The sequence below is a fragment of the Epinephelus fuscoguttatus genome, linkage group LG17 (genome assembly GCF_011397635.1).
Source record: "Epinephelus fuscoguttatus linkage group LG17, E.fuscoguttatus.final_Chr_v1".
NCBI classification, from domain to species: Eukaryota; Metazoa; Chordata; class Actinopteri; order Perciformes; family Serranidae; genus Epinephelus; species Epinephelus fuscoguttatus.
In genome coordinates this window covers 18,651,048-18,663,767 of record NC_064768.1, presented here as the reverse complement: position 1 = coordinate 18,663,767, position 12,720 = coordinate 18,651,048, and the positions used below count along the sequence as shown (strand labels likewise).

The 12,720-nt window shown below is 42.4% G+C and overlaps 1 protein-coding gene across 3 annotated transcripts in view; it reads left to right on the top strand.

The window, feature by feature from the left end:
* rbms3 (RNA binding motif, single stranded interacting protein) overlaps positions 1 to 12,720 on the top strand; it is a 382,296-nt gene that overhangs the window by 350,876 nt on the left and 18,700 nt on the right. For all 3 annotated transcript variants that reach the window (XM_049601753.1, XM_049601755.1, XM_049601754.1), the window contains one exon: positions 6,089 to 6,199. In XM_049601753.1, coding sequence (XP_049457710.1) covers positions 6,089 to 6,199 — 111 coding nt within the window. The remainder of the gene's footprint in view (positions 1 to 6,088; positions 6,200 to 12,720) is intronic.

The following is a 12,720-nucleotide window of genomic DNA, read 5'->3' as shown; positions in this document are numbered from 1 at the left end:
CTGTATAAAGTTACCAGTCAATCATCAGCAGATGTTCTATAACACCAGGCTTTCCAGACCAATAACGACTCTGTGAACAAGCTCAGTCTGTGTCTGTGTTTCACTGGAGATGGAGAAACGTCTGTGTGGTACCAAAGCATTAGCAGAATTACTGGAAGCCGCAGCACCTCTGCACGTCTCCCGCAGTCTTGTGTGTCACATTTACCCCAACAAAAAAACACACTGACGTACACACACCAGCATCGGTATCCAAACCACAGAACCCCACATTGAGAAACCAACTGTCAAATACAGCGAGGAATGTGTTGAGTCAAGCGCGGGTCTCCTTTCATGTGGACGACACAAGTGATGCTTTGTTTGGGTGGAATACAGCCTCGGTCATTGTTTGACGTTTTTGAGGCTTTTAATGTGCCTCGCTTGTCTTTTTTCCCCCAACTTTCACATTTCACCTGTCAGAATGCACACTCGCTTTGAAAACTTTTCATCGCTCAAGCCCCATTCTTATTTCTTACCAGACTATTAGTGATTTTGTGAACAATACAGATGTCTTCTTGCCAGCAGTGAAACATCAGGACCATCATGTAAGGCACTTTTTCAATAGTTTGAACACTCTGAGACCCACAGGATCACCGGTGATCTTAGCAGACAGTCCTGTTTGCAAGAGGCTCTGTTGTGATCGGGTTTTTTTAAGCTAGGTAGCTGTGTCATAACTAGACAACCTAAGGCATCCATTGGTACCAACCGTGTCATGCTTACTTGTCAGAAAGGGGGCTAAATAATGCTCCAAAGTTTGCTAAATTTAGCAAGCGAAAGACTACCAACTACCGAAAAATCCAATTCTTACAGCAACCTCCAAATATCAGAGATTTTTGATACCAAATCACAGCAGTTCTACAAGGTCTTGGTGTCTTAATGTGGTACTTTGGAGGGATTTTTGCCATTATCAATTCTTGAGTGGTCAGAAATGGTTACGTTTTGCCCCAAATCTGTGTAACAAATGGTATCAACCCTAAAATTGCTGCAACAACTAATGAGACATAATTGAGCATGGATATGGCCATCACATACTTCCATCAAAATGTTCCAATCCTCTAAACTTTCAGCTAGAATAGGCGCCGAAGTCAAACATGTTTATTGCAGATTTATGAAAAGAAAAACTTCTCATCCTCAGGTTGTCTGCTTTCAGAGAACGTATACTGCTTCTATGTGGCATATACTGTTGTCCTCTTATCTCCCTCTGACGTTCCACTGCTCCCCTAAAAAAGACAAAATATATCTCAGACGTTAAAAGTGCTGGATAAAGTTTATCATTATTATTATCATTACAAGGTGAGGATTGGTGTGTGAGTTTTCACTCGGAGCGAGGGCATTGCCAGCGCCTGAAGGTGGTGATATATCAGCACTGGTTTGAAGCAACAGAGTAGATAGGCAATAATGTTGGATATTATAACCTGCAGCAGCAACAGAGATGAGCAAAATGACTCGCTGTCATGTTGCTCTGATCGGGTTTTAAGGGCTGATACTGATCACGGTTTTAAAGTCATCATCAGAGTCAGGATTTGATACAGGCTTTTCTAGGTTTCACAAGAAGTCTCTGCAGAAGACATCCCCAAAAAAAGCTCTTTTTTTCACTTTAAAATGATACGCTGCTAGTCCGCAAAGAATATTTACTTTGGGCAGAGCTTCATTATGTGTTTTAATACTGTTACACCCTGTAAGATGAGCAATTTTGTTCCTTATTTCTTAATTGTTGACTCCCTTTGGACAAAGCACATTTTGCATGTCTTTCAGTCACATGGTCGCAAACAAAAATACAATATCTCTTATGTACATTCACAAAACTAGGTGAATTTCTGTGCAGCAAGGATTTAAACAGCCTCCCTGGCTGCGTCATGAGCCTATGTGCTGCTAAACAGGATGTGGTGAACATCCCTTCGCAGTAATGGACCAGGCCGTAAAAACACTCCCTATCTGTGTGACATTTATGTATTTGCTTTACCCATTTTACAATTGTTATTTCTGATCAGCAGCTCCAAAGACAAAGTGATGAATATCAGCTGATAGCGATCGGTGCTCCATCAGTCGGAGTGCTGCTATTTACTTGTAATGAGCGTCATTAAAAAACACTGCAGGTTGTAAGATTTTTTACAAGATTTCCTATTTACTGTACATTGTCTCCGGTCGCTGAGAGTATATCAACGTATTTAACAGCCAGGACACTGATATCATCTGTCTCCTGTCTAGAGCAGGATCAATACCATCTAAAGCAAGATGGGGTTTTCACAGACGCACACACACACACACACACACACACCAAAACATGTGCATACATCGAGGAGATCTGTAAACATGGTGTCATATATTTGTAACACGTCTCTAGCGTTCATTATAGTGCTCTCTCGCACACAGAGGACGAATCAAAAACATATATTGTCTATTTGTGTCAGTCTCCTCCTCATTTTCTTTCCTCCCTAGTCTGTCCCTGGACAGACACACAACACGACACACACGCACACTAAAACCCCCTCTCTCACAGACACTCAGTCTCACAAACACAGAAAATCGAAATCACAAATCGGCTTAACTCTCCCTGACACGTCTGTGAATTAAGCCTTTCCGTTGCTCTCCCTTTCCCATTATAAAGGCATTGTCAGAGGCTGAATCAGTAACAGGTAGCCCACAGCTCCTGCTGCTTCCCTCTCGCTCCTCTCTGTCTCTTCCCTTCTCTCCTCCTCACCTCCTCTCTCCGTCTTTCTCTTCCTTTGTCTTCTCTCGCTGTGCGTCCCTCAGCCTTCCTCTCTAATTCTCTCTCCTCCCTCTCCCCTGTTCGTCTCTCCTCGCTCCCGTCTTCCTCATGACCTCCATCAGCTCTCTCCTTAATCATCTTTCTCCTGTCCCCACACAGTCTTTTTTTCTGTCTCCTTGTTTCCTCTCTCCTTTTCCTTTTTCGTCTATCACAGCCAGCTGTGAAACGGAGTGAAGTACTAGATGTTTGACTTTTTTGAAGAAAATATTGAGCTGCCAACTTTGCAGATTAAGATTCTACACACAAAACAGATTAGTCATGTGATCAGTTTATATACTTCTTGCAGTCGGTTTTACATTGTGGGTTTGCTGAGGTAAAGGATCTGCATTGGGTTGCATCAGCTCTTCTTAAAGCTAAAGTTTTGATCTGAAGACTCTCCTAAGATTTTATTAACTCATACATGATCTTTATTATCATTATATTCCGGTACAATGACATTTCACAACACTTCTCTCAGTAGTTGAAATAGAATAAAATAAAACAAATACATAAAAGCAGTAAAAAGACAGTAATGGCAGCATATAAAGACTCATGCAAGTACAACAAAAATAAATGTTAATTGTGTAAATTAAATTTACATTAAAGGTACACATTAACTAATTCACAGAGATAAGTGTTATAAATGCAGATGTGTGTTATAAGTTATTAATAAATAGGTAGTTTCAAACTAATCATTTGCTAAATGAGGATGCACCATTAAAACATAAGAAATGTATTTCGGTAAAGTAGTAAAGATTTTAGTGAGGTCTAAATTAGCTGCTAGTGAACATCAACAGTGTGTCCAGTACAATGGCAAGACACCAACTACATAAACAGAGTAGCATCATGAGCTGTAATGTTTGTTTGTTTGCATAATATGCATACAGGATACTCGAGTTTAGAATGAGAGTGACATCTTACTTTGCTAATTTAAATGACACTATTTTGTTGATATTATTACAATAACGTTTTGTGATTTAAGGTCTATTGAGTTAAATCTATGTATAAACAGCTCTATCATTAAACAGAATTTTTCATCGAATGTCTGGTCAGTTAAATCGACCATGTTTCATATCCATTGTTAGATAGGTCACTTTTTAAATGTAACAGGTTACAGATTGTTAGTTATCTTGTTATGAATGTAATAAGTAATGTAACTAATTTAATTACTACAAAAAAGTAATGTCAAAAATTATGTTTGAATTCTTTTTGATTTCTTTTCTAACAAATGTTTTAAACTGGGCAACAAAGCTGAAAGTTGTCCAGAAATAGGCTTTGCCAATAGAAGGTGTTTCTGCACAGCTAAAATATGCAAAGCAACAGAATGAATGTTTTATCCTTCATGTACTCTATCTGTACTGTACATATAAACTTTTTATCCAAAAGAATATACAGATGTAACCCCTTTTTTATTCATTAGAAACTGTAATTAAATTACTTTTTTTCAATAACTGTGACTAATCACAATAACATTTGTTTTGTAATTCAGTTACGTGTAAGTAATTATTCATTCATTAAGCCGGTAGCCGGAAGCCGGAGTACCTGGAGCAAACCCTCGCAGACATTGGAATAACATGCAAACTCTACACAGGAGGGCCCCCCCACCCCGAGGTGACCCTCTTGCTGTGAGGAGACGATGCTAACCGCTGCAACACTGTGCCGTCATGTAACTAATCAGATGTAACAAATTTCTCCCAGATATTGTTCTTATTTTAGCAAGCACACACAAGTGCTGACAATTTACTGTATTTATATTATATTATATTTGGTGACAGCTAATCTTTATGTTTTCATAGATTATTTTTATCATTATTATTATTATTAAAATAGTAACCTAAAAAGGAGTTTTTTTAGGTTTCATACAGTTGCCTCAGTCACTGGTGAGATAACGTAGTTGTATCCAGCCTGAGAGGCAAACACCAGGGTGATAAAATACCTCCACCTATCCCCAGTGGAAATTACACCCTTTGCATTTGTGTGGTGCATCCTGTTTTCATTTAGTGATGTGTAAATCTCCACTTATTAAACACTTACTATGTTATAATGAGACTTACAAAGAGCTGGTGCAGTTGTGATACTTCCTCCATCACTGATCTCAGCATTCCACCCAGTTTCTTTATTGTTTTTTGTGCTGAGGTGAAACTCCGGGTAGGATCACATGAAGCTTGCATATCGAGTGGGAGAGGGAGGGAGGAGGGGGAGGATGGAGGATAGAGAGAGGGAGAGAGTTAGCTGACTGTGTTGTGAATGCAGGGAGTAGACAAGCAGAGCGATTCTGACAGGCTGTGTCTGCACAGTTTGTTCTCCAATAGGCCCACACAGAGTCACCAGTGGGGTGCGCACATGCACGCACACACTCGCGCGCACTATCGGAGTTGCGCGCCCATACACTCACACACATAGACACTGTCAGTCTCTTTGACACTCGTGCACTAATGCTGTTACGCACAGTGTGTTGCAAGCTTACCTACAAACACACACAGACACACACAAAGCGAGAAGAGAGGCGAGCCGAGCAGAGGAAAAGGGCTTGGTTTTGAACGCGTTCCTCCCGAGGCTTCAGTGCTGGGGAAATGGAGCTATCATGACAAGGGATGAAAGAGCAACAATGGTTTCATCACTTTCCCTCATGTTCCACTGCACCGTGAAAAAGAAGCTTCTAGCGTTCTCATCCGCCCGTTAGGGAAAACATGCCGCGCATTATACCAAGAGGGGAGGCTCCGGAGTGAGTGAGCAAGTGAGCGAGAGACAGAGAGAAAGCATCCTCTCTCAGAAATCAATGAACCGCACAAACCCATATTGTTGATACATCAGCAGCAGATATTGACTATTTTGATGGACCAAAGACAATAGTGTGTATTGATCTTTGAAAATGTCCCTGTGTTCTGTTGCTGTATATCGACACTGTCCCTCTTCGCTTCTTCTTCTCTGGCTGCTTTGTCCTCGTGTCACCCCTGCCTGCGCCCCACCCTTCTCTCTTCCTCTGTTTATATTGCTTTCATGTTTCTGACATTCCACCTCTTCTCTGACTCCTCTCCTTCCTGTCCTCTTGTTGACTTTCTCTTCTTCTCTCTCTTCCTTCCTTTAACCCTTACCTACACAACCCACCACACTGACCACACGTGGCACCCTGACCACAGAAATCAGTTCGCTTACATCCTGATATTTTTTATTGCTGGTGGTGTCTGGTTTTGGTTTGACTTTGTGGGACTATCAAGCACTTTGTGGAAGCAAATAAGAATCAGAATAAGCAATAAAACAATATGCACAGTCTTCATCATGTCTCCTCTCTCATTCCGCCAGGGTGCAGTGATCACGCCAGCCATGGACCACACTATGTCCATGCAGCCTGCCAGCATGATGGGCCCTCTCACCCAGCAGATGAACCATCTGTCCCTGGGCACTACAGGAAGTGTGAGTACTCCTCACTGTGCTACAGAGAGGCATGCACATACCAAAACACACACACCCAAACACCAAGCCTGTCTAGCTGCCACAATCCACACGAGGGAACCTCCAAGTCGACAGACTTACTGTGCCATCAGAGCATCGAGTACTTGGACTGACGCTTATTGATTATTATTTGTCAGTGCAGTTTACTGTTGTCAGTTTAATGCTAACAAGGGTAGCCATTACACTAGCTTAGCTTTCTGAAGCTGATTTGTTGCTAGCACAGCCTTCAAATTTACTGTTTGGCTGACTGATATGTGCTGTACTGTATTTACAGTGAAATGCATCCTAGTGTACGTTTAATACAGTGTAAATTCTTATTTTAATGTAAACTCAATAGTGCGTGTTTGACCATTTCTTCTATGAAATTTTAGGGGAAGTTCAGCCTCCCTTGTTGTCTCAGAGCAATCGCCCCTGGCATGAGTTTGCCTGTGGGTTGGATCTATCACAGAGAACGCATTGCCAGGGCAAAACAGCTGGTATAATTTGCTCCTCCTCACCCTGCCAAGTTATCCCACCTTTCAAAACTATGCACCATGACAACCTTTATTTTATGGAAGACTTTACACCTACTGAGGGTAAGGTGTAAGATGTAAGTTGTAATTTATGCCTAAGTTGGAACTGTTTGAGCTGATGCAACCCTTTAAGTGTTAGTAGCGCGTAAACTCTGACCGAAATTAGGAATTGCATTCACACTTGGCTACGTTTGAACGGGTCCATGTCATTGGTCCAACAGCCCATTGGTTCGACATCCCATTAGTCCGACTGTCCGCGGTGCTGAACGGCTCGCGGCGGGCGTATGTTGCGCCGCAACCGGCTCTGGGTCAGCTGGGAAAGGCTTGAGGCAGAGCAGGCTCACGGCTTATGTGTTTGTCACTTTCTTTTTTATTTTAACCCACACCATGATCTTTTCCTGACCCTAACCAAGTGGTTTTTGTGCCTAAACCTAACCAGACCTTAACCACAGGGCATCATGATGATTTCAGAACGGACTTCGGAACAATGGGTTTAATATGGTCGGAACAATGGGATGTCAAACCAATGGGATGTCGAACCAATGAGCTGTCGGACCAATGGGCAGTTCCCGTTTGAACTTCAGCATAGCTGGTACAAGCCAGTGCTGGCATGCTACTGATTTGACGTCTTTATGAATCCAGTGCCTTTGGTCTAACTCTTGTTCATGGCTTCTTTTTGTTGTCCAGTGCTTTTTCACAGTTTCACAATTGCTTTTGGTAAAACACTCAAAGGCCAACTGCTGTCTTCATCCTTTGTTGGTAGTGTGTTGAACTCGCTACATAGCTGTCCACCTACAGTGCTCGCACAGTGAGGGCAGGAAAAGGCTGCAGAACAAATAGTCAAAGACATGGCAGTGAAGGACCGATGCAAATAAAATGTTATCTAATATTAAGTGCCATGTCACTGTCAGTGAAATTATGTTGGTCTAGTAAATTAATAATACAAAAAATGATGAACATGATTAGTGATATCATCACCATTAAAAGGAAGACATAAACAAATCTTCGACCAATACCCTCAGTTTGAATAAAGTGATTGATTGGATTAGACGAATTGGTCATTTTTATTAAATCAACTTTGGTTCTGGTAGATTGCTGCTAGACTGTCCTGTTAATACAAGTGCGTGTCTCTCTTCATGTCCAGCAAGTGGGAGAGCAAACAGTTTTTGAGTGTAGTGAAAAAGTTGTTTTGGAAATCCAACAAATATATACTGACACAGAAAATTAAATTAGATAAAAACATGTATTAAATTTTGGAAATTATTACATTGATCTTTTTATAAGTACCTTTTTACTTCCGGACTTTACAATGCTCGGGAGCAATTGGAAAACTGGATCACACAAGTCAGAAACAATCCCATAGGTATGTATACAGACATGGATGAAACCTCTGTCCTTATTTCTGCACATTTTCTAAAAGCTTACAGTTACGGATGAAACAGAGCAGTACCCCCCCCCCCCCCCAGAACTCGTGGGGGCAGTGTAGTGTATTTCAAGTTAGACACGACCATAGGATGCGATGAAACTTTTGACTCCATCTATGCCAACATAAAGGATGCATGAAAGTATGTAAGTAGTGACAAAATTTTAAATGAATTGATCCATCTTCGCATATATAAATAAGCCCTTAGAATTCAAATTCTAAGATTTGAAGCTTTGAACTATTCGGCACAGAATTACTGGACTGATAAAGGCATATAAATGCAGGAAGTAGCATGAGTTTCAGTTTTCTAGGGGTCAGTAAACCCATGGTTAAATTACATTCCCTTAGGAGCAATGAATGCTCAAACACTACAAATCCCTTTATAAAAAGGTGCGCTTCAAGTGTATTGTGTCCAGCATTGCAAAACATCTGACAGACTGCATCTGCTCTTTGAGACAGAAAGTTAAACGCTGAGAGAGAAAACAGCAGGTGTCCATTACACAACAGGTTTGGGTCAGGAGGACCATGTGGAGGCCTTTTGTCTTTGGGGAACATTGTTCATTTGGTTCGAACACAAAGTACACATCGCGTAAGAGATGGATTTTACATTTCCTTTCAAGAAAGCCAAGCCTTCTTAGGCTGTCGCCACATGTGCTCTGCCACGGAGCTGCCGTACCATTTGTTTTACACTGCATGCATTCACCGCCAGATATTGAGAGAGCATGTTTCCTCCCTGATCTTCCACATTAAACAGATTTCCTGTGAAGTCGAACAGTGTGACAGGCCTCTCTGTTCTCCACCTTCCTCACTTTCACCCTCTAATTTCTGTTTCTTTCTCACACTTTCTGTCTCCCTCGCTCTCTAAATCGCACATCAAATCTATCACTCCATCTTTATTACACACACACACACACACACACACACACACACACACACGCACACGCACACACAGTTACAGTCGCCGCCCCCTAAAACAGGAACTCCCCCCTGTTTTAGGATCAAGTCGACTTAGAGGTGTCGCACAGTTTCTGAAGCCTGACTTCCTGCCCTAACCCCGCTGCCCGGGGGCAAGCAAGCAGGCAGCTTTGCTCCGCCACTACGTTTGATCTGTGTGTGTGTGTGAGTTTGTGTGTGTGTGTATGATTGAAACAGTGCTGTATTGTACACTTACCCATGTGTTTCCAGGTGAGCTGTCAGCGACTGTGACGCCATGTTGGCTCTGTCAGGAATGCCCCCTCCCTAATCTGCCCCAGCTGTGCTAACAGCCAGGATTAGAGACAGGCTAATCTATGATGATGGCTTCTGATGTTTGATGGGTTGTATTAGAGGAGAAAGTGGGTTAAGGCTCTCTCTCTCTCCTTTTTTTTTTCATTTCTGGTTTACTCTCTCTGCCTCTCCCCTTTCTGCCTGCCTAGCTTTCCTGAGGCAATGTGCTGTGTAGCATAACTTCTCTATGGCTGAGCTGCGCACACGGCATGCCACACTTGATCATCTATGGGAATTGAAACATGTTTCCTATAAAGCCTATTCTCAAGCCAGATGTGAAGGGCCTTTCATAATGCCTGATTGAGAAAGCCTGTTAAAAGTGGGTTAGGGACCAGGGTCTGTAACTACCCGTGTAGTAAACTGGACTTGATGCCGCACATTCCTCACGTGTACAAGAATGTGGTGAGGTTGTTTTGATCGCCCCCGCTGGTCACGTGATTTAACGTTCACCACCAAAGAGCACCTGCAACAAGCAGCGTGTCCAAAGTCAACAACTTATCGCAACTGCCTCTGGCCGCTGAAGGAGAAGCCACACCTCAGAATACTCTTGGCTGTTCCAGGACTCTCTGCGGCTGTTTTTGTGTATGGCTGTGGCTTTCTTCTTCTCTCCAAGAAAAGAACCAAATGTTCCCGGTCCGCCCAAGCTGTGACACTGGTGTGGTGACCGTAGCTTTCCGAGAACGTTGTGTTATTTTGTAACGAGGATCAGCGCGGAGGGTTTGGCCTGTTAAAAAGGAGTGGCGAGGAAAACCTCACCTCGTAATGAGGAAGCATGGATCAGTGCCCTCTGATGGTCACTGCTTTGGAATTTAGCTGCTTTACCAGAAAATGTTCTGTTTTTTAAACGACTTCTTTAGTCACTTTGGTGTCTGTCTATCTTGAACGACTTGATTACAGAATGCTAAAGAACCTCAGGCTCACTGTTTATGGATGGCACACATAAACATGCCATCCATGCTCCTTGCTGATTTATTTTACCATGTTTGGTGCATATTGCTCTGTTACTGATTTATTTACTATCTCCAGGCTCTCACCACTTAACAGGACTCTATCTGTCATGCTTTGTGTTTGCTCATGCCTGTTAGTTGCTGCGCACATGTGGATGTACACATTCTACTCTATCATTTTGGTATTTTGTGTGTGTGCTTGCACACATGTCAGTGTCTGCAGTTGTGCATGAGCGACACAGTGTTTGACATGACAAGAGGTGACCTTCCCTCTGTGTTCTCCATCCTATTCCTGTCATGCCATGTAGAACCCAGGTCTCTGTTGGCATGGTGACAGTGGTGATTGACAGCTTCTCTGTCCCTGGAAGACAGATTTGTGTGAAGCGTTTCCCTCTATTATCTGGGCTGTTTCCCTTGGTTTTCTATGGGAATGTATTAAGTACGGTATGTTATTCTGCATGCATTTCCATAACTGTGCATGGCTATATTTAACCTTTACTCACCCGGGGGAAGTTGCCTGAGCATGCACTCTCGTGTCTTGTAGCTTCACATTCAAAGCATAACACATGTTGACACCTGGCTGATTCCCAGTATCACTGAGCAGTCAGGTTCTTGCAGGACCTTGAAAGTATTTGTTCAGAGGGGAGCAACATTTCATGGCATTTCTTAAATTTTGCCCTTCATTTTGAGTGTTTAAGGGCTCGTAGCCAAGAACTATGGTGCAAGAGTTGAGCCACTCGAATGAATTTTAATGTTTGGAATTTGGCATTCGTGCTGTTTTTTTTAATGAATTTAAATGATGTGTTCTGAATCTAAATAGTGCACTAAATATGAACTTCTGAATTTGAATATGTTCTTAATTTGTATGTGCATTAAATGCATCAGCTTACAGCGAGCACCAGACTCTGCAGTGCAGTCGAATCTTTGCCTGGCACTCAGGATCTTGATTACAGAAAACAGTCGTAATTCTATGATACAGAGTTTATTGTTTACACTATAATATGGGTCCGTAAAGGCAAATCCCTCTGGTATTTTAACTTAAAGCTTCACATTTAATATTTTTAAATTAATAATAAATAAAACAAAACCTGTAGATGGAGGAGAAGACACACACTCCTGTCTACATCGAGGGAGCTGAGGTGAAGCAAGTGAAGAGTTATAGGTTTCTGGGAATCAGAATCACAAGCCCCATTTACAGTGCCTGATCAAGGTGGGAATTTGGCGCCGTTATGCCAACCCGCTGTTTTATATATAAAGTACAATTGCGGGAAGGGGGGAGAGCGGTCTTGCCTTGAAGACACCCTGGGAGGTAGTAACAGCACCAAAATGGTGTCTGTATGAACAGGACAGCATGCAAGACAGGATCATGGGCAATCATGGGGTGGGACGTTTTGCGGATGTGTTATGTTTGCAACCCACCAGGGAGATTTAAAAAATAGCTCGTAGCAGTTAACTCAAAGAAGAAGAACGGTGGCTGTAAATGTCCGCAAATTGGGGAAACAATGACATTTGGAAGCTCCTTAACCTCTGAGCAGAGGATGAGATTAGCAACCTTACAACAGGGATGATAATTGATTGTTATTGACAGGTAGGGATGATAATGGATGCCACTGTTGTTCAGAAAGCGCTGCTGCTATCGCGTATGTTTCATGTCACACTAGAGGCCATCACTGTTGTTTTACTTGTCATGCCCCTTTTGATTCTGTAAACCCGTGATGCTGTGCATAATCACTGGAACAGAATGATGCCGCTGTCATTTGGTTCTGTGTAAAAATGCAAAGGAGGCATAAAGAAGGGACTTTGTAGCGGCCCTATAGCGAGATCTCTGTGTAAAAAGGACAACAGAGAGCCTGTCAAGGTCATCTCACATCTCCACCCTGGTCAGAAAAGCTAAAGAAATGTCTGTATTTATGAAGGAAACTTAAGAGAGCAAAACTTTTCTGCCAAGTTCTTGTTAACTTTAACAGAGAAGCAATAGAAAGCATCCTAAAAATTAGCATTTGATGCGCGTGGAGAGAAGGGCTCCACAGCAGTGATTAAATTACAGGACTGTTACCCATCTACTGAGCATCGGCGATAACTGTAAGGTGAGGTGCCTGCACAGAGCCTAAAGGATACTGAAAGACAATACCTTAGACAATACCCACCCAAGACTGCTCACCTTGCTGCCGTCAGGCAAGCAACACAGAAGTAGTGTATTTTCTGCAGTACCAGCAGACTGTCTAGCAGCTTCTTTCCTCAGGCTGTAAGACTTGTTTTGTTTTCTTTGGTTTATTATGGAGGGGTTATGCCTCTATGAGAGCAACAGCCATGGCCAGAGGCATTATGTTTTGG